This window comes from Podarcis muralis, chromosome 5 (genome assembly GCF_964188315.1).
Source record: "Podarcis muralis chromosome 5, rPodMur119.hap1.1, whole genome shotgun sequence".
NCBI lineage: Eukaryota > Metazoa > Chordata > Lepidosauria > Squamata > Lacertidae > Podarcis > Podarcis muralis.
In genome coordinates, this window is record NC_135659.1 from 25,865,630 (window position 1) to 25,890,608 (window position 24,979).

Sequence of the window (24,979 nt, forward strand, 5' to 3'; positions counted from 1 at the left end):
TAACTCGGGTTAAGAACTTTGCTTCAGGATGAGAACAGAAATCGTGCAGCGGCGGCACAACGGCAGCAGGAGGCCCCATTAGCTAAAGTGGTGCTTCAGGTTAAGAACAGTTTCAGGTTAAGAACAGACCTCCAGAACGAATTAAGTTCTTAACCCGAGGTACCGCTGTACGTGCGAGCACACATAGCAAACAACTCAACATGCACAGCTTCACCCATGGGCTGGGAAGGGGGGAATTGTTTCCCCCAGATTAAAGATCACCCAATACAGATGTCATCAGAAAAAATGCTTGTTTATTTTATTTTTTTATTTTCCAGATTGGCGGTACCTATGCAAAACCCGTAATTCTTCCTCCTGAAGTAGCTATTGGCGCTCTTGGGAAAATACAAGTATGTTGATTCTGAATGATAAACCTACAATTTCAGTATTGATTCAGTATTGATCACTCCCATACGTTTTTGAATGCATTGTCACGACCGGTGTGCTTTTTTTTCTGGGGGACGCAGGGGTATGCATACCCCTAAACATTTTGTGAATCTTAAGTTTGGCCTCATTGAGGTGCAGTATTTCAATACGAGGAGGAAAATGAGAGTACCCCTAAACATTTTTTTAGAAAAAAAGCACTGGTCACGACGCTCTGCAAGCGTTTGTTGGTTTTTACCTAGGGGCAGTGAAAACTCAAACAGAGTGTTCTGATTGTGAGGAGTGGCCAGATTTTGAACCAGTCTTGCTTCTGTTTCACAAAGGCGCATTGTCCTGCTGCAGTCACCATGAAGAGTCAGGGCTGTGGATGAGCACTTTCTCCACAAAGCCCCACAGTAGGGGATGGGGTTTGGATTGCTCAATAAGCCTACAGCCCCAAACATACTTCCTAAGGCGTAAGCCCCATAGTAGGAATTGGTTTTGAGCAAATATGCACAGGATTGTGCTGTAAAAGTAACTTGAAATACGAGCATTTTCCTCAACTGCAGATTTGCTGTCTGCTCAGTTCAGTTTTGTGAGGCAAGCTTTCAGAGTCAAGAGGGGAAACTCTCTCATCCGACTAATTTCAGGGCCTCTTGCGTATCCAGGGCAATAGCCAAAGGTGTTAGAGAGTTCTGATGTATTAATAATACTCCATTAGCATTCTCTCCTTTTCTTCCTGGATTTTTTAGGGCCTTCCTCGGTTTAATGCGAAAGGTGAAATATTTAAAGCACAGATAATGAATGTGAGCTGGTCGGCCGATCACAGAATTATCGACGGTGCTACCATGTCCCGTTTTTCCAACTTGTGGAAATCTTACTTGGAGAATCCTGCTTTCATGCTGCTGGATCTAAAATAAAGAGGACTAATGCATGGATGCATCGTTTAAATTTTGAAACTGCTATCAAGCTAGCTATGCTAGCAAGTGTCCTTAAATACTACATTTCACAATTCAGTGTGTGAATTGTGTGATCACTTACAAGGTGTGATCAATAGGCCTTTCTGATCACCGGTCAGTGTACTGATTAGCTGTTACATTTTGTCGGGCTGAGTAGGTTAGTTTGTAAATTATTAGGCTAGAGACCGTCATACCAGACTGTCATACTTTGGCTCTTTGGTGCGGCATTGAGAAATCTATGTTGATAACAGGCCGTATTCCACTACACTGACATTGCCAGATGAAGGTTACTAGCATTTATTTTTTAACTGCTTCTGCTGTTGGTAGATTAATCTTTTCTCAGAATTTGATTGGAAACAGGGTTTTCTCTTTCACAAAATAAAAGGGATGTTACCAAGTTTCTGATGCAACAAACGCACAAATCATGTTCAAATAAAATGCTTTTATTGCTTATTTTATTAAATACACGAGGATGGCCTTTCATTGGTTATTGATGCTAACGTTTCTTTTCCAAATGTCCCTTCTGCCTAAATTAATTTCTGTAATATGTGAAGGAACTGTCGGCAAATGGAAATATGTCCAATAGGAGTAAAGTTTGAAGCTCATAACAGGGCACAGCTTAGCTAAGGAGCCATAAATGAAACTCATGCAAAATGGAGTTTCTTCAGAATCCCAAGTACGTTGACTTTGGACAGTTATTGGTGCTCTGTATCAAGATGGTATGGAAGGTATTTTGTGTGAAATCTAATGAATGTAAGGAATGTAACAGAGGTGCCCAAAGGATAGTTTGCACAATACATTTGTTTATTTCGCTGTCCTCCGCATGCTGCTGTGAACCAGGGGCACAGGCTCCTGGGGGCCCAGCCCTTTGGGGGGACACCCCCCAATATTTTGGGGGGCCCAATGTCCAAAAAACAGGAGGAGGTCTGAGCGTGGTGCAGCTTCCGTAACCAGTTCCTCCTCCTCTTCCTGCTACGGAGGGGAAGGAGGGTCCAAATAGCCCCCTGCTAACGGCAGCGGGAGAAGGAGGAGCCGCCACTGGCTCTTGAAGCCATGTGGCTGCCATGTCCTACTCTGCCCCGGTTCCTCCAGATGCTCTGACATCATGTGTGACATCAGCCCATCGCCCTCGCAAGCTGGCACCTCTGGTGTGGACACATGTAATTTATGAAGCAAGCAACCACAGATAGACATAGCTGACATCACTTCCTGTGATCAGAGAGGCACATTTTGAGCCAGCGCAATAATAAAATTTGCCAATGGCCAATTCCTGCGTTAAGTTTCTCCACATGAGTGCATGCCTAGGTTTGGAAAGGAGGCTGTTAAGTAGGAAGTAAAGGCATACAGCAGAAAGGTGTTTGCCCGTTTACATGAAATGAATACTTTGAAGAGACACTGCATCAACTGTTAAGTGGTTTCGCCTGAGGATTTTCCACAGCACCGCTGGAGTTCATGATCCCTTTTTCTGCACGTGCATTTAGAGCCGAAGAATTGTATCCAGTTAAGTCGCTGTGTGCATAGGAATTGCCTCCCATACCGTCTCCCAAATCTGCTCGGAAGGCTATTCTAACTCTATTGTGCAATTGTGGACTGGACTTCAGAACAGCGAAAACCTGAGATGCAAGCAGAAAGGGGTTTGAAACAAGCAATACACAAATGCACAACTGTTTAGGGAGATTTAAAGTGACCTTAAAAGTGAGCGTGCCGGATTAAAGGCTGTACGTGACAGAAACTAAAAGGCACTTTAAAGAAAGAAAATAAAATAAGCTTCTAAAAATCATATGGGAAATGATCATACGCTCAAGATGCTTGACAGAAGCTTAGTATTGCACGCACAGCATATTTTCAAACAATATTGTACTGTATCCTCATTGTGAAAGTTATTTGGTTAAACATCCCTACAAACTCTTAAATCGTATATGTTTATTTTTTAATAAAAAAACACTCTTGTCATCTGTGAGAAGAAAGTTGAGGTAAAATATCTGAGATTTAGAAACCTAAAGATGTGAAATAATACTCAAGTCTCATATAGATCTGTGAGGAATTTTGTACTCACCTTTTCCGATTAAAAAACAATTACTATATACTGTCTTAACATTTCTTTTAAATTGTTTTCTATTCTTGAATAAATCTTTTATTACAACCTTTGTGATTTGAGACTTTTATCTGAGGGTATTTTGTGGCTTTAAATCCACCAAGAACATAAATCCACAAGGTCCCGAATACACACCATTTGTCTCGTCGCATGAAAGCAACCGATTGAGTTCATCCGCAGAAACTTGTTTCTTTAAAGATTTTCCGTAGTGCCAACAGCATTCGGCCTCCTTTTTACCTGCATGCTGACACATAGACTGGATCAAAAAGTGGATGTAAATTCAGATCCCAGAGGAAAAGTGGCTTTGTGGCAAGATAAAGCTACAGGAAGAAATGGACAGTAATGAGTGGGAATATCAGAAGTAGTGGAAGACCGAGAGATTTTGCAAGAATCTGGCTGGGTAATGCCAATTTTTCTGTTTCCCTCCTCACTTCCTTTCACTGCAGCAAATCATAATAATGTTTACAACAGCCAGGATTTACGTATAAGCTAAACAAGCTGTAGCTTGGGGCCCCACTCTCTTGCCCCCCCAAAAAATTATGAGTCTTTGTAAATTGTGTTTCTAAAGGAACTTTTTTTATTGCCAAATGCCAATGTGTTTGCATTATTAAGTTTGTTATGAATAAAATATCATTTTAAGTTAGAGCTTAATGATTATTTCACTATTAATATACTTCTTAATCGTATTTCAGTTCAACAATTACTCTGATAAAATGCATATTTTGTTATTTGCAAATGGCTTTAGATACCTATTAGGTCCATAAATTCCCATATAGCATATATTCAACACAAAAAACAGCGGCAAATTGTTGTTCACAAAGGACAGCTGGACATATAAAGGGCCCCATTGTGACTGAAGGGTCAGTTCTAATTTTTTACCTGTGCATTTCAGTCCCAGTACTTAGGACAGAGAGCAAAACTTAGATCTCTAAGCTTAAGGGACTTTCCCTCATTGTGGAGGGAGAAGAGAGACCTCCTTTGTGACTGCCAGCCCTGGCTGGTAAAAAGTGCCCCCCTTATTGTTCTTCTCATCCCAGAATCACCTTTAAAGATGCTGAGTACATAAACCTCTGGATTTATTTGCAATTTTGCAGGATCACCTCTCATACTCACAGAACTGCCCACAGTACACTAGGGAAGATTAAGTGATTACTTCTTCATTCATCCAAAAACTATAATGTCTACCCTTGTCTCTGCAGCTATCCTTCTGAAATCTGGCAGGGTTCACGCTCTCTGGAGGGGTGACCTTGCTCCAATTCTGGCCAAAGATAAGAAAGGAGAAGGCGGATTGAGAGAGAGAAGTTACTGCCAGGAACTTTATAATAAACTGCTCAAGCATTTCTGGCTGTTCCCCATTATTGTTTACTAAAAAAATAGCTGCTGTTATATACCCAAATTGTCAGTTCTTCTATCCAGGATTCCTCATGGATTTAGATTCGTGTCCCCAATCATAATCAGAGCTGTATTATAGTAGCAATATAGTAGAACTCTTTTTTTGTACAAAGCAGCTGAGTTTTCTTTGACTCGTAGGAACACAACGACAAGTTCTGAAAAGCAGAAAGGGATTCAAAATTGGGGAAATACTTCAGAGGGCTGTGACACCTGGTCACAGCAATACTTACTATTCCCGGCCAGCGTCGTGGGTTAAAATTAGAACTCGTCAGGCGTTGCATTTCACTCTTCCATAGTTGGTACAAAGGTTGTAAATGGCTTTAGCAAAGCATTCAGGGTTTGCGGCCGACTTCTGTTGTCACACAGGAATCGGGGAGTCATGGAAAACCAGGAAATAATTGAGGTAAGCCATTACAAAATGCTTCCGTTAAAACGCCTGAGGTGAATGCATTACCAACGGATTTGTTGATCTGTTTGCTTTGTGGCTAAAAATGGGAGCAGGCTTTTGAAACGGCTGAGCAATTGTGAGATTGGCTTTGTCCAAAATAAATAAATAACTCGCCTCTCCTCTTTTGGTCTGCTTGACTACATAGGCCTGCAAAGGAGGCTGTGGAACCCCCTCACTTTCATTGTGCATTGTTTTTTATTATTATTACTGAAAGTTAGCAGGGATCAACGATTCTTAACACTGAAGGTCTCGCCAGGTTTTCCTCTTTTATGTGTGACGCCCCTGTATGCGACGGTGATGCAGAAAAATGAAACCAGACACTGAACCGGGAGGTGGAAGGGCCATGACTGAAACGTCAGTTTGTGTCGGCACGTTTACAGCTGTTAAGGCACTTTGGGAAGTCAGGATCCAGAAAATAAGCGAAGAGCTTCGAAAGCAAAAGGCATTCAGTCAGAGGTCTGCAGAGAGGTAGGTTGTCAATACGACTTGAGTTTTCAAAAAAAAAAAACAATTTAGAAATTGATTTCCTAGCTTCATTGGGAGCAACATATTAAGTTGAACTATCTCCTTTGAAGGCCTGATCTGCTGGTTTATTTAGGGTATTTATGAATACCCTGATACTCCAAAGGAGCTTATGGCAATAGACAGCAAGCACAAAGCAAAATGCACCAAACATCAATCAAAACGTGTATGAGGTAAAAATTAAATTTCAAAAACAATGGAACTCATATTGCTTCTGAGGATTAAGCATCTTGTTATCAAACTGTAATACTTTAGGTAATTCAAAATATCTTCGGTTGATGTCTGAAAACTAATAATATGGAAGACAGAGAGCCAGGGCCTCATCACAGAAAAAGCCCTTCTATATATTAAATATGTTACAACCTTTTTCTAGGCTGACGCTTGTTTGGGAAGAGAGAGTCAGTTTGGCCAAGCTCAAAGAAAAAGTTATCACAGAAGATGGAAGGGCTGTTTTAAAGATTGAACAAGAAGAATGGAAGGTATTGTTTGCGTGGTGCTGCTAACAAAACATTTCACATTGTTATCCTGGCTTCAGTGCTCCACTTCATCAGTTTAATCCAAGCTGTGCCAATATTATGGACTACAACTCCCATCATCCCTGACAATTGTCCATGCTGGATGAGCCTGATGGGAATTGTAGTCCAAAACATCTAGAGGGTGCCATGTTGGGTAAAACTGATTTATTCTATTGTTATATGCTCCTGTCTTGGAGGAGAAGAGCTCCAGGGACAATGCTACAAAGGCTTCCTTTATTTTGGATTAGTGTGCATGCTTAGAGATGTGTGTCTCTATAATATCATTTTTTTATATACAGAAGCACAGCACATTAGAAATACACAGGCTTCCCAAAGTAGGAAGCACAGTCACTAATCCTGCATCAGATTCCCACATCAACAGCGCTGAGCTCCCCGCAGCTCCCTAACCCAGCTTCCAGTTTCATTCTCTCTCCATCTTATGCCCTCGAGCTGCAGATTGCTTCTAATGGTCTCTCTGTCCTATTCTGCTGTGAATGCTGACTTCAGCCAAGCAGAGGAGTACCCTAGACAGCTCCATGCTAGGCTCAGGCTGAAGACTTCATGAGAGCAGAGCTCTGATGTTGCTTCAGCGACAGTCCCCCTCAGCCTGGAATAGGAGCCATCGCTCTGTTTCAATAGCGAGTCTCATCTTCGGTGTGAGGAATACCTTCCTCTCAGCCTGCTTCGGCAGTCATTGGGTCCAATGGGATGGAGGAGACGGGTTGCAGTTGGGCTTCTAAGCTGGAGTCTCTTGAGCCAGAGGAAAGTGACAATCAGAATCACAACACCTTCCCCAAAACCTGATGGGTGAGACAGCCCAAGAGCAAGAGGGAGAGAGATTAAGCCATCAAATAACAATTCTTCCCTTTCGTTAAGCCACTGGTTGCCCATTAGTTGCTGGACTCATAACAATATGCTATGTGGTTTTATATTCTGATTTTGTTCTGTGAGCTGCCCTGAGACCTATAGGTAAAGGTAAAGGGACCCCTGACCATTAGGTCCAGTCATGACCGACTCTGGGGTTGCGGCGCTCATCTCGCTTTATTGGCTGAGGGAGCCAGCGTGCAACTTCCAGGTCATGTGGCCAGCATGACTAAGCCGTTTCTGGTGAACCAGAGCAGCACACGGAAACGCCGTTTACCTTCCCGCTGGAGCAGTACCTATTTATCTACTTGCACTTTGACGTGCTTTTGAACTGTTAGGTTGGCAGAAGCAGGGACCGAGCAACAGGAGCTCAGCCCGTTGCGGGGATTTGAACTGCCGACCTTCCGATCAGCAAGTCCTAGGCACTGTGGTTTAACCCACAGCGCCACCTGCGTCCGTCCTGAAACCTATAGGGTGGCATATAAATCCAATAAATAAAATAAATAAATATGGCAAACAATGTACAATGACTACAAGTGTAGTTATTATACAGAGAGTGGTGGGTAATGAGTGTTTGGGTTGAAGTTGAGCTCTCTGGCATTTTATAGACTTTAATATACAGTATTGAAATCCGGTCTATGTTAGCATACTGAATGCTTACTATTTTTATTCCCCCCGCCCCCGAATCTTGGAAATTGTAAACAGTGTTTTTACCCATATTTTTTCTACTGGATTATTAAAGGTGTCAAAACTACATAGGCATGAACAAAAATCTCTTAGTACCCGTTCATTTGCTATATATGTTCTGCATTGGTTCCTGGTCTTATTTGGCACCAAACTGATTGGATTATTGTCATTGTTCATCTGGCATGATAAGTGACATCTCCCTCTTGTTTCGTCTCATGCAAATTTAGACTCTGCCTTCTTGCTTACTGAAACTGAACCACCTCCAGGAATGGCAACTTCACAGAACTGGTCTGGTTAAAATTCCTCAATTCATCGGTCGCTTTCAGAGTCTCATTGTTCTAGATCTGTCTCGAAATTCCATTGCAGAAATTCCTAGGGAAATCGGTGAGTTGAACCATGAAATCTTGTAGTTGCTTCTGAATCAGGAAAGCAGGAATTTGCACAGCAACATTTATCCCGTCAAAAAGAATACAGTGGTACCTCGGGTTAAGAACTTAATTCGTTCTGGAGGTCCATTCTTAACCTGAGGTACCACTTTAGCCAATGGGGCCTCCCGCCACCGCTGCACAATTTCTGTTCTCATCCTGAAGCAAAGTTCTTAACCTGAGGTACTATTTCTGGGTTAACGGAGTCTGTAACCTGAAGCGTCTGTAACCCGAGGTACTACTGTTTGCTTAAAATGCACCGTCTGTTGATTTTTGCTGAAACGTAAATAATTCTGAGGTTGCTTGAAATATAAAGTGGTATACAAGTCAGATAAAGTAATAATAAATTGGGATTCCTGTTGGAATAGCTTCCTACAGAGAGGGCCTTCCTGTATGGTCTCTGTGGAGGTGGACCCAACTCAACACTTCCACAGTCTTGAAGATAAAATTGAGAGAGCCTTCAAAATCTATCAGAGATGGCCCCTCCAAAGCATCCACCTTCTTGATGTCTTCATCTGGGTTTTTTCCAGAGGATGCTATTGTTGTACGTGTGGAGGAAAACCTTAAAACAGGGGTGCCTGAACTTTTTTCAAAGAGGGCCAGATTTGATGAAGTGAACATGTGTGAGGGCCGACCAAAGTTGTTCAGCTTTTTTTACAATTTTACCCCCAAAGTTATTGAGGTTTTTTTAGGATTGAGGTTCCTGAGGTTTTTTAAGATTTTACCCCAGGACAGATACTGCCATGGGGGCTGGATTAAATTGACTGGTGGGCTGAATTAGGCCCCCGAAACAGACTTTGGACATGCCTGCCTTAAAACATGTAGCAGAATTTCCCAAAAAACCCCAGACCAGAGGCAATAGTACTTCATCCAGCAGAGCTTTACTTGTGCTGACGGCAAATGAGCATAATGGTCACAAATCCAGTACATTCCGGATTGGCACAGTCCATAAGAAATCCAGTTGCAGCGCTTACAAAACCTTATAAACTTAACTCATAATAAGGCTAAACCTTAGCACTAAGCATGCTATGTACAGAACACCACACCAGAAGGAAGAGAAATAGAAAGAGAAAGAAAGTAAAACCCAGGCTCCTTCTGGCCTATATTTATAGTCAGCATGACCTTAATTGGAAGAGATAAGAGAAGCAGTTCAAACCAGCTTCCCAGAAGGTATAACCCAAACAACATTAAGCTTCTTTCATACGGAGAAGCTTCCAGAACCCTCTTGAATGAATTAGAATAGGAAAGATATCTGCACATCAGATCAATACTTTCTGCACTAAGAAATGCAAACTGAGAGCTATTTGTTGGAAAATAAGCTTTTAACAAGTGAACATTATCACCCATTTTTGTTTCATTCGTAACTTTTGCAGGCCAGTTGTCAAATCTCCAAGAGCTGATCCTCAGTTACAATAAAATTAAATCTGTTCCTAAAGAGCTAAGCAACTGTGTCAGCTTAGAAAGACTGGAGCTGGCAGTGAACAGAGACATCTGTGACCTTCCCCATCAGGTTTGGAAAGACCATATTCTCTCTGTTTCTTTGATCCCAAGGGGGACAAGGGACTTGCTTACGATTACCATTTTATACCAGTGTAACCAATGTGGAATCTATTCCTTCACCATGTGCCAACTTAGCCCTTCCCTTCCCTTGCAACCAGGTGGCACCAACATGGAGACACCACTTGTGAGAGTGGATTTAATGTAACTGTCACAGTTCACCCAATTGCGGAAGCCTTTTAATGGTCAAAATTGCAGTAGCTGCATGTACAACGCCATGTGGGTATGCCAGTTCTCATAAAGACACTACTGCACAATAGTTAGCTCAACGACAGATCCCAAAGATCTGGTGCGAGGGCTGCCATTTTGAGCTATCCCCTAGTATCACATTCCATTGTACAATTAGGACTGTTGACCGATTAAAGGAATATCGGTTGATTAACTGATTTACCATTGGTTAACTGCATGCATCGGGACGTGGGTGGCGCTGTGGGTAAAAGCCTCAGCGCCTAGGGCTTGCCGATCAAAAGGTCGGCGGTTCGAATCCCCGCGGCGGGGTGCGCTCCCGTTGTTCGGTCCCAGCGCCTGCCAACCTAGCAGTTCGAAAGCACTCCCGGGTGCAAGTAGATAAATAGGGACCGCTCACTAGCGGGAAGGTAAACGGCGTTTCCGTGTGCGGCTCTGGCTCGCCAGAGCAGCGATGTCACGCTGGCCACGTGACCCGGAAGTGTCTCCGGACAGCGCTGGCCCCCGGCCTCTTGAGTGAGATGGGCGCACAACCCTAGAGTCTGTCAAGACTGGCCCGTACGGGCAGGGGTACCTTTACCTTTTTTAACTGCATGCATCACCACGTAGAACAATAGTTCTGAAGGAGAAACAAAATTTTAAAAGATGATGCATGCATGTTCCACAGTAGAAAGAGATTTTCCTTTTGTATTTGTGAGACGGTGGGAAGCCTGTTATAAGATGGCATAGGACACAACAGCACGAGCCTATGCACGTTTACTCGGGAGTAAGCCCCACTGTGTTGAATGGAGATTCTTCCTTAGTAAGCATGCTTAGGACAGTATCCTAAATGTTGCAGCCAAAGCGGTTCAAGGGGGCAGCGCTAATGATTTGTTTATTATCCTCTTGATTTTATTGCAAGGAGATTCATTATTTCCAGAGAGGTTACTCATGCTTCTACTTCCTCGTTCCGTTTTGTAATGTTTGACAGGGCTCTGCCTAGCTCGCTCTGCAGCCGTTTGTGTGTTACATTTCCTTGCAGAAATTCTCAGGCTTGGTTTTCCCTTGTCACTCTACCAAAATATCTTGGGACTCTGTGTTGGCCCTTTCACACTGTTTGCACAACACCCGCAGGCTTATGTGCTTATTATACAAAGTCAAACGGAGAAAGAGAACAAACGAGCCATTGCTATAGAAACAGGGCCGATTTATTTATTGAACAAGCATATCCCACTGGTCACTCAGACACCTGCTCTGCAGGCCCTTTGTTGTGGTTCATCTTTCTTACAGTATTGTATACTGGACTAGATTCAAGAGTAAGCTGCCTGCCTGACTATATCCGACACATAGCCCTGGTGCCACTGATTTAGATATGATTCTTCTCAAGTAGGTGGCTGAGCTTAGCTGGCAATGGCACAAGTAAGGTCAGACCTTTGTCTATGGCCTCGTTGGACACAGGTGGGAGGAAGCAGTTGGGGAACCACCAAGGGAAGAAGGCTCAGAGCCCGGGGAGTGGTGGTGGGAGGATGTTTTAGTGGGCTGAAGGAGAAGACTGGGAAGAGGAGGTGTTGGAAGCTGAGGAGGTAACAGGGTTTAGTGAGCTGGGAGAGTCTGTGTCAGAGAGAAGTCCAGAATCAAGAAGCTAGTGAAGGAGTCCAAGATGCAGAGATGAGTCAGGCTGGTGAAGAGCCATAATAACAACAACAACAATAATAATAATAATAATAATAATTATTTATACCCCGCCAATCTGGCTGGGTTTTCCCAGCCACTCTGGGAGGCTCCCAACGGAATATTAAAAACACAATAAAACATCCAACAATAAAAAACTTCCCTAAACAGGGCTGCCTTCAGATGTCTTCCAAAAGTCAGATAGTTGTTTATTTCCTTGACATCTGATGGGAGGGCGTTCCACAGCACGGGTGCTACTACCGAGAAGGCCCTCTGCCTGGTTCCCAGTGTGGTGTAGTGGTTAAGAGTGCTAGACTCGTACAGTGGTGCCTCGCAAGACGAAATTAATCCGTTCCGCGAGTCTCTTCGTCTTGCGGTTTTTTCGTCTTGCGAAGCACGGCTATTAGCGGCTTAGCGGCTATTAGCGGCTTAGCGGCTATTAGCGGCTTAGCGGCTATTAACGGCTTAGCGGCTATTAACGGCTTAGCGGCTTTAAGAAAAAGGAAACAAACTCGCAAGAACTCGCAAGACGTTTCGTCTTGCGAAGCAAGCCCATAGGGAAATTCGTCTTGCGGAACGACTCAAAAAACGGAAAACCCTTTCGTCTAGCGAGTTTTTCGTCTTGCAAGGCATTCGTCTTGCGGGGCACCACTGTAATCTGGTGAACTGGGTTCGCTTCCCCGCTCCTCCACATGCAGCTGCTGGGTGACCTTGGGCCAGTCACACTTCTCTGAAGTCTCTCAGCCTCACTCACCTCACAGAGTGTTTGGTGTGGGGGAGGAAGGGAAAGGACAATGTTAACCGCTTTGAGACTCCTTCGGGTAGTGATAAAGCGGGATATCAATTCCAAACTCTTCTTCTTCCCTGTAACCACACTTCTTGCAGTGAGGGAACTGCCAGAAGGTCCTCGGAGAGTCTCTCCCTCCTCTCCCAGAACCAAGAGAGGCATGAAAAGGGCAGAGGAGAGATTTGCTTCACACAGGCAGTCTCCAATTGCTTGGGAAAACCCTAGAAAGGAGGGGAAGCAGGAACTTTCAATCTTGGCAACTGAACCATGGGGCAAGACATACCAGGGATGAGCTGCTGTGCTCATGAGGCCTCTCTGCCACATCTGTGCAGACTGCGTTCTTGCTAATAAAGCATTAACTCCAACTTGCATGGTGTGGTTTACTGCTTGCTCGCTCCCGATACCTGCTGAGCTAAGTCCTGCACACGTGGTACAATGCTTAGGACCCTAGACTTCTGCTTTCCTTTCAAAGATCAATGGGGAGGATGGATTAAAGATGACAGAAGCAACATGAGTTATGTCCAGGTATCTCCTGTGATCTCTCCCACCTCATGGGGTGGGGGATAGGGACAGGCACTACTGGTTTATTGCACAGGAGAGCCCAAAATTGGATCCAACGCTTCCTCAGTGTTTATAGCCCACGGCATGCTTCATAAAGTTGTTATCACTGAGATACTTATGCGTTTTTACCAGCTCAGCAACATGAAGAAGCTTTATCACCTAGATCTGAGTATGAATCAGTTCACCACCTTCCCATCAGTCATCCTGGATATGCCAAACCTGGAATGGTTAGACTTGGGGAGCAACAAAATTACAGAAATCCCTGGGGATCTGGACAGGTAAATAACAAACCTTGGGGAAATTCCTGCTGCTTTCCAGTATTTATTGGTAACAATCAAAGTTTACTGAAATGAAATGTCTTGTTCCCCAGATAGTAAAAACTGAAATATATTGCAGTATAGGCAAGCTGTATTATTGTACCATTTATCCTAAAGCAAACAAGTCCTTGCTGGTCGTGGGACAGAACAGGCTTTGTTTCCTCTGCAGCCAGCAGAGAAACCAAGTTGCCCATCCTTTCTCTACCAGCCTATTCAGTTACATGCATTAAATTCTGAATGCCTACGACTACCAGGTGAGTCCTTAAATATAAGGGTGTGCAAACCAAGCTAGCAGTTCAGGCTCATACATTGATGAGGATCATAGGTGAATGACAAAACCATTTTGGCATGACTGTCTGACTTTGGGGGGCCATATTCTCCCCTGGAAATGCTATAGTTATTTACTATTGCAAGGGTTTACCCTCCACCAATTCAAAATAATGCTTTGATATTGTCAGCCCTGACAAGCACCACCTCTTCAAGATCTCAGGCAGATACTGTATTTTTCGCTCCGTAAGACGCACCTGACCATAAGATGCACCTAGTTTTTAGAGGAGGAAAACAAGGGAAAAAATATATTCTGAACGAAACCGTGGATGTATGATTTCTGTGGTTCATGCTGTGGCGACAGACATGTGATTTGATTGTGAGTTTGGGGTAGCCCAATGCAAAAATCCTGAGAATCCATGTGGATCCATGCTTTGTAACCACGTCTTTGCGCCATTGCGGCCCCAGGCAACGGTGGGTGCGTAATTTTTTTGGTGCAGGCTGTAGCCATGGACACGCTATGTGATCTGATGCTGAATTTGGGGTGACCCAGGGGACGCGGGTGGCGCTGTGGGTTAAACCACAGAGGCTAGGACTTGCCGATCAGAAGGTCGGCGGTTTGAATCCCCGCGACGGGGTGAGCTCCTGTTGCTCGGTCCCTGCTCCTGCCAACCTAGCAGTTCGAAAGTATGTCAAAGTGCAAGTAGATAAATAGGTACCGCTCCAGTGGGAAAGTAAACGGCGTTTCCGTGCGCTGCTCTGGTTCGCCAGAAGCGGTTTGGTCATGCTGGCCACATGACCCGGAAGCTATACGCCGGCTCCCTCGGCCAATAAAGCGAGATGAGCATCGCAACCCCAGAGTCGGCCACAACTGGACCTAATGGTCAGGGGTCCCTTTACCTTTACCTAATGCAAAAATCCTAGGGATCCATATGGATCCGTGCTTTGTAACCACGTTTTTGCACCATTGCAGCCCCATGAAACAGTGGGTGCGCGTTTTTTTTGGTGCAGGTTGTAGCCATGGACATGCTATGTGATCTGATGGTAAATTTGGTGTGACCCAATGTAAAAATCCTGAGGATCCATGGGCTTTTACCTCCCCCGCCTCAGGCAGCCTCCTTTATCTCTAGCGCCCTTATCTCCCTCCCCAATCCCTTACCGATCAGCTGCTTCCTTTCAACACTCCCTTTCCTCTTGTTTGCCTTAGTGTCTTTTCCTGAGCTGGAACAGTTTTTTGCTCTTCCTTTTCTTCTAATTTCTCTCCTCATTGCTTTAGTCTTCCTGTCTCCTCTCCTTGCAAGTTTGCTGTCTTTACCTCCCCACTCCCAGGCAGCCTCCTTCATTGCTAGCGTCCCTTATCTCACTCCAGATCGCTTGCCGATCAGCGGCTTTGTTTCAACACCCACTTCCCTCTTTCAAAAAAAAAAGCAAAAAAAAAAAGCAAGCATGATCTGCTTTTTGCCCCTGGGCAATTTGGCTCCAGGGACCACGCATTCACTCCATAAGACGCACAGACATTTCCCCTTACTTTTTACGAAGAAAAAAGTGTCTTATGGAGTGAAAAATACAGTGTTTATCCTCAGCTAGCTGCCAGAGATTCCGTAATTGAATACCACAGAGAAATTGCTCATAGCACTCCATGCTCAGCCTTCATTACTACCACCACAATGAAAAATTACAGGGGGTAGAGAAATGTGTATATATAGCCAAGTGGTTTTCTTCATAATTAAGGTATCTGCTTGACTTCACAGAGCTGAAAACCTACATACTTTGTGGCTCCAAAGGAATGAAATAACTCATTTACCCGAATCCATTTGTAACCTGAAAAATCTGAGCACGCTTGTCCTTACCAGCAACAAGCTCCAAGATATTCCTGCTTGCCTAAAGGACATGACGGAGCTGAGGTGAGAGGAAAGCAATCGCTGTGCCTGCAATGTTCATATTCATAGGCAGACACACAAAACCACACTGCTGCCTTAATATTGTGGAGGAAGTGGTCTAATAAGGTTTCAAAGAGCACATACTACTCCAGTAAACTTCGCTGCAAACCATTTCACCTGAGGATTAGATTTTAAGGCCTGAAACAGCTCTTGCTTTTTGAATTTCTCTCTAATGCATTACTAGATTCGTCAACTTCAGAGACAATCCACTGAAGCTGGAGGTAACACTACCCCCTTGTGAGAATCCTGAAGAAGAAGAAGAACAGGAACTGTATGGCATTCAGTTCATGCACGCATACATTCAGGAGTCGCTCAGCAGAAAAGGTATCTTTATACCATTAAAATAAAAGTTATATTTGAATTCAGTGACCAAATGCTAAGGGCATATTTTCATGTGATGCAACCTTGTAATTTTTTTGCTTTCTAATCTTTATTCTTCCTCAGGGTGGAAATATATTCCTTCTTAAGATTGTTGGCGCTACTTTTAACAAATAACAAAGGCATTTCTCTCTGGGCTGTCAAGGCAGGCTGGGAAACACTAATATATTACTGGATTTGTCAGCATGTTTGCATGTGCTATCTAATTTTTCCTGCCTCACCCCCCTGTAGCGTACGATTTTCTAAGGGGAAACAGCTATGAAAGCTCTGGTGAAAAATCACCCCTTCTTGAGGCAAATTGCAGCTTCAGAAATAAGGGTTTTCACTGCACAGGAGAAAGGGTTCAATGCTCACTCTCAGTGCAATGAAATCCCAGTTCTGATGTGGGAGCCTCTAGCTGCTATTTTAAAAGAAGAAGAAAAAACCATAAACATATGAAAAAGTAAACTATGTGTTACATATAAGGTATAATTTAATTTACAGTCCATTAGCAGGAAAATAGAATACTCCACAGGCTTCAGCTAAGTACTTTAATTCTATGCAAGCACATAATGCAAAGAGTATAAAAACGTGTTTTTAAAAAACCTTTCAAAAAGGTATGGTGAACAGACAGGATTATAAATAAGTTGCCAGCATTATTTTTTTTAATGTAAGTTTCTTGGCATGTAGATTTCTTCCATTAAATATTTTCTCTTTCAGAAAACATGGAAGGTGGTATGCTAGCTGGTGCTGCTGTCAATGAAAAGTAAAAAGAAATCTTTGCCAGTCTGAGTTTTCACTGCTGCTGGAAGTTCACAAGAATATGTCTTCCAAACAAAGCCAGAAGTTCTCTCAGTGAAGAAGACTAAGTTGATGTTTCCTTTCTTCTGGATCCAGAGGAGGGTATAAAAACCTCTAGCTATTTGGTAAGCTCTATACTGGATGTTAGAAGAGGAGACATGTTCTGCAGACTGTGTGTCCAGTTTTTTCTAAAGTCCTCTCGCTTTTAAGCAGTTGAGGGGGTTAATGAAGACTGACATGGCACAGCTGTCAGAAGTACATTTTCTAAGGACACGCTGAGATCTGTATAGTGCTGCAACACAGCTTCATAGCCTCTCTGCTGTAAATATTCGATCCGACCATGATCAATCAACAGTTTGCAAAGCTGACCTATCTGCTTTCGGTCCTCAGTGGTTAACAGCCTAAAACCAGAAGGAAAAAATATTTTTAAATACAGCAATTGTAACATCTCATCAGAACATCAGATTTAGAACATTGCAATGTAAATGGGTGACTTAAGAATTCCTTAAAAGTCATGCAGTACCTTAAAGACCAACAAATTTACGTTTGTGGACTTGGATCTACTTTAACATCTTGTAAGGTAAAGGTAAAGGGAACCCTGACCATTAGGTCCAGTCGTGGCCGACTCTGGGGTTGTGCCGCTCATGTCGCTTTATTGGCCGAGGGAGCCGGCGTACAGCTTCCGGGTCATGTGGCCAGCATGACTAAGCCACTTCTGGCGAACCAGAGCAGCACACGGAAACGCCGTTTACCTTCCCACCGGAGCAGTACCTATTTATCTACTTGCACTTTGACATGCTTTTGAACTGCTAGGTTGGCAGGAGCAGGGGCCGAGCAACGGGAGCTCACCCCGTCGCGGGGATTCGAACCGCCGACCTTCTGATTGACAAGTCCTAGGCTCTGTGGTAGGTTGCAACAAATTACAAAATACATTTGGGAAGGGAAAATAATACTCCTAATTTACATATCTGAATGACTATCAAATGCAGAACGTTAAAATCTATTTATTTCAATAATCTGTTGTGCTGAAAAGGATCACATACCCTTGCAGGCTATCCACATTGTATTCATCTTGGTCATCTTCTTCTGTCTCATTGCTCTGTTCTTCATTCTTTGTATGAGTTGCATAGCTTTTCCTCTCAGTTTCTCTCATGCCACAAGTGGCCCAGCTTGTCATCCTTTTAAAATAATTGAATTCCATCGCCCCAAGTCCTACTTTTGTGAAGAAGTCTTGGCCTACGTAATGCTTCCAGTCACATCTATGATGGCAACACAGGGCAATAACAACCCCAGCCACAGGGCTCCAGCTGTCTGCTATAGGCTTGCTATGCAATTCACCAGAATTATTAGAAGTTATGCTGGTTTCATTGCTCTTAAAGCGTTTAGGTGCAGGGCTCTCCTTCTCACCTTTGCAGAGTTTTGCGTATGTTTCAACTAAGCATCTCAAAGCAAGATCTGTGAACACAAAAGTATTGTTTGAACTTTGGCTGCTTCAAAGAGCAATAGAAATAATGTATAACTTGTAACATTTATGTCATCTTGGTCATGTTCTTCTGATGTCTACACCATCTTTTCACCTGATTCCATCCACAACAGTTAAAAAAACTTTGTTCGCTGTGCCATATTTATGGTGCAACATTTTCAAGCTATATTCCTACTTAGAAGCCCAACAAAATAGGACTCCAACTCCCAAGTTAAGTGTAAGAAGGCTTGCAGCTTAATAAGTACAACAATTATTTATGAAAGGGTTTGGTAAGTTCTATTAACTTGCCTTAATCTCCTTTATTTTGTTACCTTAGCAGTGTTTCCCAAACTTGTCCCCAGCTGTTTTTGGACGACAACTCTCACCATCCCTAGCGAGCGAGATAGGGATAATGGGAATTGTAGTTCGAAAACAGTTGGAGACCCAAGTTTGGGAAACAAGGCCTTACATTGTATTTCCGTGAATATTTTTAAGCAGATGCAACGTGTTCAGCTATATACCAAGGAGAGATGACGACATACTGATTCTCAGAATAAAGTCAAAGCCTGCGCCAAGTCATGTGACCCTTTGGGCTTGTGTGATTTTAATCAGCGATAACTTCTCACTGTATAGTTCAAACACCTCTCTCTTCACCAACTAGGACAGTCTTGTACCTGTTGCCGCACCACAAACATGTTTTCCAATTCCTATCACAGGCAGCTTCTCTTTCACAAGAACGGGGACCTTATCTGAAAGAGAGAACCCCAGCCAGCATGTTTCTGACTGCTGCAGACACACACGTGCATCAAGCAATCAGAAGAAAATCAAAACTGAAAATCGTACGCTTTTACATACAAATTACATGTTGGTCCAACCACAGAGCAGCCAGAGACACTGTGATGAAAGGTTTTTAAAAGAAAGATTACCAAAAAAAGAGCACAGTAGGACATAAGAGTATCAAATCTAACAACATAAGTAAATCAAATCAAAAGCCCATCTCACAAGCTCTTTTGAAGCCAGCTCTGGGAAACCCATAAGAAATAAGGATGTGAAGGCAATAGCCCTCTTCCAATGCCAAACAATTCAAACACACATTCCTAGTCAAATGTATCAAGTTTTATACAGTGGTACCTCGGTTTTCGGACGTCTCCGTCGCTGAACGTTTCGGTTTTCGAACGCCAAAAACCCGGAAGTAAATGCTTCCGTTTTCAAATGCGCCTTGGAAGTCTAACGGCTTCCGCTGTGTGTATCTGTTGTTTTTCACAATTTTCTCTATTTAATTGGCAGACCGCTCTTTGCACCTCAGTTTTCGAACGTTTCGGAAGTTGAACGGTCTTCCAGAACGGATTGCGTTTGAATACCGAGGTACCACTGCACTTGGATACAGTGCCTTCAAGTTTTTCAGTGCATTGCATTTGGCCACAAACAAATATTCTAAAAATAATATACAGAGGACTAATCTGAAGTTAGTTCACTGATGGCAATCCGAATGTGTAGAGTAATGCACATGAAACCAAAACACTCTGATTGATTTGTGTATCTGACCTGCTTTGTGATTATTAACTCTTAAGGAATACAAATGGGGAGTGTCTAGTAATGGATTTGAAAAGTTGTATTTATATACCTAACAGTATATAAAATCTTGCCACTGAAATCCTGTTCTCTAGCTCTTGCACCACTTGTTCTCAAATCTCAGTTTAGTAGGACTGATCCTGCTTTAACTGTTTCTAAAATCACCAGGGTTTTTTTCTGCACTGTCTTTCACAGAGTTCATAAAGAATGATTACTGTCAAACTGAAGCATATGTTAAATGAATAAGCAACTTACTTAAACACAAATGCTGGATATCGACTTGAAGCCTTTCAAAGCAATTTTTTCTATGCTTACCATCTACCTGTGAAAAAACAACAAGAAAGTTTTATGAAGTAATTGCCTCCTAAAAAAGCTACTTGGCAAATTCCAGTTATATTTCACAAATGAAATAAAAAATGTTCAGTAACAATTTCAGTATTTTTTTTCCTGCTGCAATGTTGTTATTGGCAAGACTTTAAAACAGACAAGTTTAGATTTGGCCTTACTTTTTTATTGATAAACTTATTTTTTGTAAAACACACACACACAAAAAACAGAAACAAAAAACCCATGAGTTGGCTTCCCCTGGGGGGTGGGTGGGTTATAAGGCTTGTAATATTGCCTTACCTTGAACCTAGTAGTTGCTCTTTCAACAAGAAGAAAATGCACATCTTTAGAATCTTGTAAGGCTATATCCACCCAGTGGGACAGCTTTCCTCGTCCCGCTCCAAATTCAACAAAACAGTTGCCAGGTTCAAGCAAATGTAGTCTTTCCATGTTACCTAATATAGAAGCCTATAGATGTCGAAAGATTATTTATCAGCCCAGCAAAATCAATTCTCTCTAATATCATCAATGTAACAATCAGAAGAATTTTCCATAGCACCTACTAAAATGCTACTTCTAATTTTGTTATTTTGAGCATATTCTGATAATTCCAGGCCGGGGGGGGGGGGGTCATCTATGTGGCACCCACAGGCACATGCACCCACAGAGACCCTTCCTGCCATCCACATAGACCCTTCTTCTTGCTGAAATTAGGCTTGAAAGCAGTGTAGCCAACAGAACAGGTTGTGGTGTGTGTGTTGCACCCACAACAGTTCCTTTGCTTTGCAAATGCATACCCACAGACCAAAAAGCTTGGTGAAACTGTAGCCAAACCTATTTTTGATTGCTGCTTACCTAATATATGAGCATTTTCTTTTGGCATCTACTTTTTAAAGAATTTCACGGATTCATTTCATGTCCAAACTCAGCACAAACAAATGTGAATGAAAGCTCCATAAAGCACATAACATGCATACACACACACACACACACACACACACACACACACATCTGTAATTGCTAACACTTCCAAGACATTTCCAGGTAATGCTGCCAGTGCTTAACCCGACATCTTAAGAAAAAACTGTAGAGTCTACAAATCAATCAGAAACTTAAAAGAAAGTTTTGCTAAAGTCATTATTTACCAGTAAGAGTACTCACCTGTTGTTTCAAATGCTTAAAAGCCACATCTCCATTTTGGGGGTCATTCAAGGCCTCTTGTAAAGCTTGGTGAGAGAGGATTTGGTCCTTAAGTACATAATTTATACCTGAAGAGGAAAAGCATTATTATCCCTTGCCTGAGTTTCAACTGAGGCAGTCACAAAGAACCTCCTTCCAGGTAAATACATCTTGTAGACGCAAGGATAATGGATGGCATGATGGGGCTCTGTAACTCCCAACCTCGACAGGTAGTGCCACTGCTGCTTATGGAGAGGGGGAAAGAGGAAACATGGGCCCAACTCATTTATGCAGCACATCCTGCACCCCTGTCAATGCAGTTGCACCATAGCAATGCCCCCGCCTCCTTGCCCCTCCATCTCTTGCAAACAGCAGCAACACAACTGACCAGAGGTGCCAGGTGAGCACCATCAACCCACTACACTGTCCCCTCCTGTGACCAAGTTACTAACCATATGAGAGTACACAATTTTGAACAGCAAAAATATTTTAAACAGTCGGTGTTTAAAGGTTTTCTAGTTCCATTCTTACATACAGTGGTACCTCTGGTTGCGGACGGGATCCGTTCTGGAGCTCGGGTCGGATCCCGAGGTTTCCACAACCGGAAGGACCGCTTCTGTGCATGTGCGCAGTAGAGTGGTTCTGTGCATGCGTGCGCGGCGAAACACTTCCAGGTTTGCCACTTTCACAACCCGAAGTTTACATTACCCAAGGGTAATGTAAGCCGAGGTGCTACTGTATTCTAAAAACATTAGGCTTTGACCATTAGGATTATTTCTACTCTATTTCCTCAACAACCAACGTAATCTCTTATAAAAATAAAACAGACTCACAGTTACTTGCTCTTCTTAGCTTTCTAATTAAGTCCTCCAACTCTTCTTTAGACAGCGCAGAAATCGGTACCTGCTGAAGGGTACACAAAAGGAAACTTATACAAAGTTTATTCTTTTCTCTGTTTATAAAAGAAAAGGTTAGCCTACACACACACACACACACACACACACACATACAGTATTAAATTTGATCTGATTCAAACAAGGTGAACCTGCCCTTAGACTGGTGCTGATCACCAAGAAGAAGGGATCATGTACGGATCCCCCGGGCATGATCCTCAAATTCTCTCCAATTAGGAAATGTAGTGACTAGACAAAGGAGAATAAAAGGAAATTGAATGCAGAAGCAATAATGGTGCAATTCTCCCAGTCTGGGAGAATTGAAGTGAATGGAAAGCCTCGAGGAGAGCCTGATGTTTCTCATTGTACCTAGTAAATGTGAACACACATCTAGAAACTTGGTTGTCTGGGCAACTGTCAGTTACATCCTATCTGGTGCTCTTTTTTTAATATGCCGTATATATAGCTGTTTATGGTATCAGTGGATCCTGCCTGGTGTGATTCATAAGCACCTGCAGTCCTGTCCTACATGCATCTACACGGAAATAAGCTCCAATGATTTCAGAGGGATATATTCCTGAGCAAAAAGGCATAGGATTAGGCTTTTTCAGCAGAGGCAGCCACAGCAACAATGGATGAAGAAGATAACAGCACATATAAGAAGATGGATGCAGTCATCTGAACAACGGCCCTTTGGGTGTGGTGCCTCAAATGATCAGCAGCATATGATTCTGTCCAAAACCAAAGAAACAGCTTTTTCTATACTGAGGTTTAAGATACGGGTAAGCTAAGATCAATGTTTAAACCCCTTGGATTGTCTTCTAGGCTAATAAATCTTGCTGCAGAACCATGACTGACACACAAGGAAATGTGCACTTACAAGAGGCAGTATCCTTGCACCAGAGAACATATTGCAACTATCATTTGCAACAAACATCATATATTAAAATTTAATCATTCACCTGCTCTTCTGGCAACTCTGTCGTATCTTTCAGTCCTGCATTAATATCTTGAGAATAGTAGACCTTAATTAAATTGTGGAACAAATATCATGTTAAAATCTAATTATGGCAGGACAACATACAATACTTTTTCAGTATGTTTATATGGTTTTACCTAGCCTTTCATTAAAAGGTTCACTGAAAGACTTCCTTCTCCATCCCCTTTCCATTTTTCTTTTGATGCCATTCTTCTTATTCCCCTGTTTTAAACTTTAGTGGCCACCTCTTTAGAGCATCCTGCCTTAGACTTTTATATCCATAGTTTGAAGAGAACCCAGCACTCCATAAACCATGTCTGCATAACTGTAATAAAAACACCACCCAAACAAAGCCACATAGATTTTATCTTACTGGAGAACCATCAGAAGGAAGAATGGCAGTAACATCACTGCAGAAGGCAGTTTTGCTTAAGAGACACCATTAAAAACCCTGTTTAATTCATTAGATGTACACTTACAGGTTTTGGCTTCTCTCTTGAATTACACTTTTTCAAGTGTTTTTGTAGCTGATCTTCATATACAGTACTAAAAGCAGAAACAGAAAGAAAACTAGCAGCAGTGTTCACTGTTCTCAAAACAAAAAGTTAGCGTGCAAACATCTATTAAGCATGCTTACTGTTTCGGATCCAAAGGGCATGGAATTCTTTTCCTGCCATTTTCTTCCTGGGTGGCAAAAAAAGTTTTAACTTTAAAACTGTGTGTTTACTTTAGCAGTCAATGGATTGTATTGTTATATGTTATACAGAGAGTGGCCCCAGTGAGATCAGTGGACTTGACCATGTCCTCTAAACTGCATTTAGCACCCCGCTACGGAATACAAAATCAAAACTGGCTTTCATAGAATGGGGTGTGCAGTTTGCACTCAAACCCTTAAAACATTACCTGGGAACAAGTTTTACTGTACTTAAAAGCATGTGTAAAAGAGAAAGCTTTTTTATTTTATGACCTGTTTCAGACTGCTGTCCTATATACACATTAACCTGGCTGCAAGTCCCATTGAAGTCAATAGGTCTTAATTTTGCGTAAAATGCCATCATAGAACTGTAGAGTTGGAAGGAACCCTGAGGGTCATCTAGTCCAACCCCCTATAATGCGGGGAAGCTTTTGCCCAACTCCAACACACAACCCTGAGATTAAGAGTCTCCTGCTTTCCCAACTGAGTAAAGGATTACATTGCACAGAATTTCAGATTTCAGTTTTATAGGGCGTGTGTGGGTTTTTCCTCCTGGGAATGATACACTACCTACAAGTCGTCCACTATAAATATTAATTTAAAGAAGAACTAAGCATATGTGTGTGTTGCATCAGATGACGACTTCATCCAGCATGGAAATAAACGAAGCCACGAGGAATCTGCAACTACTGAACATGTGGTGGATCTGTCGCAACAGACCACCGTGCCTCTGAGCACGTGCAAAGCGCATTTCCTCGTTTCTGGAACGAAGGGTGTTCTTATTGACGGCGTGGTTTTTATTTTGGTCATTTGATGGTGGGGTGTTTTTTTTTTTGTCATTGTTTATTAGAACGAAAGCGAACTAGCTATTTGCCAATCTCTCCCTCTGCCTCCACGTCGCCTGGTGAGAAACGAGCTCCAGCTGCGGCCATTTCTCTCTCTCTTTCCTCCCCGCCCTCCGCCTCCAAAGCGACTACCTCACGGCCTCCGTGCTCGCCGCAGAAGCGCTTGCCCCGGGCCGGCACCATTTTGCAGAAGCGCCTTTTCCGCGCCACGAAATAGGCGCAGCGGCCCGGCTGAGGGGAGACCGGCGCGGCAGCCTCCGCCGCCATCTTGCCTCCTCCTCCTCCGCCTGCGCCGC

The 24,979-nt window shown here is 42.9% G+C and overlaps 3 protein-coding genes and 1 long non-coding RNA gene across 13 annotated transcripts in view; 2 read left to right on the forward strand and 2 right to left on the reverse strand.

The window, feature by feature from the left end:
- The window catches only part of DBT (dihydrolipoamide branched chain transacylase E2), a 16,694-nt gene extending 14,870 nt beyond the window's left edge, over positions 1-1,824 (forward strand). For both annotated transcript variants that reach the window (XM_028732672.2, XM_028732673.2), the window contains exons 10-11: positions 318-389; positions 1,155-1,824. In XM_028732672.2, coding sequence (XP_028588505.2) covers positions 318-389; positions 1,155-1,322 — 240 coding nt within the window. In that variant the 3' untranslated portion in view covers positions 1,323-1,824. The remainder of the gene's footprint in view (positions 1-317; positions 390-1,154) is intronic.
- On the reverse strand, positions 1,789-5,219 carry LOC144327765 (uncharacterized). The gene is made up of 3 exons (XR_013392861.1): positions 5,079-5,219; positions 3,592-3,776; positions 1,789-2,974 (listed from the first exon to the last, which is right to left on the reverse strand). It is a non-coding gene; the product is annotated as an uncharacterized LOC144327765 (long non-coding RNA).
- On the forward strand, positions 5,117-20,196 carry LRRC39 (leucine rich repeat containing 39). Of its 3 annotated transcripts, none has more exons than XM_077928439.1 (9): positions 5,117-5,251; positions 5,511-5,764; positions 6,192-6,297; positions 8,112-8,268; positions 9,683-9,819; positions 13,183-13,328; positions 15,386-15,538; positions 15,759-15,898; positions 16,652-20,196. In XM_077928439.1, exons 2-9 carry the CDS (start codon positions 5,604-5,606, stop codon positions 16,699-16,701), a joined length of 1,050 nt encoding a protein of 349 aa, XP_077784565.1. In that variant the 5' UTR covers positions 5,117-5,251; positions 5,511-5,603; the 3' UTR covers positions 16,702-20,196. The 3 variants fall into 3 exon arrangements, with proteins under 3 accessions (XP_077784565.1, XP_077784566.1, XP_028588515.2); XM_077928440.1 differs by having other exon boundaries at positions 5,123-5,251; positions 5,515-5,764; XM_028732682.2 differs by having other exon boundaries at positions 5,151-5,251; positions 5,553-5,764.
- TRMT13 (tRNA methyltransferase 13) lies at positions 16,469-24,950 on the reverse strand. Of its 7 annotated transcripts, none has more exons than XM_028732677.2 (11): positions 24,816-24,950; positions 23,782-23,828; positions 23,624-23,690; positions 23,128-23,190; positions 22,106-22,175; positions 21,255-21,361; positions 20,394-20,561; positions 20,022-20,088; positions 18,869-18,943; positions 17,776-18,187; positions 16,469-17,133 (listed from the first exon to the last, which is right to left on the reverse strand). In XM_028732677.2, the coding sequence occupies exons 1-11, from the start codon at positions 24,948-24,950 to the stop codon at positions 16,938-16,940; spliced, it is 1,407 nt and encodes a 468-aa protein (XP_028588510.2). In that variant the 3' UTR covers positions 16,469-16,937. The 7 variants fall into 7 exon arrangements, with proteins under 7 accessions (XP_028588510.2, XP_028588509.2, XP_077784561.1 ...); XM_028732676.2 differs by having other exon boundaries at positions 22,106-22,178; XM_077928435.1 differs by lacking the exon at positions 23,128-23,190.
- Positions 24,951-24,979: the final 29 nt, after the last annotated feature.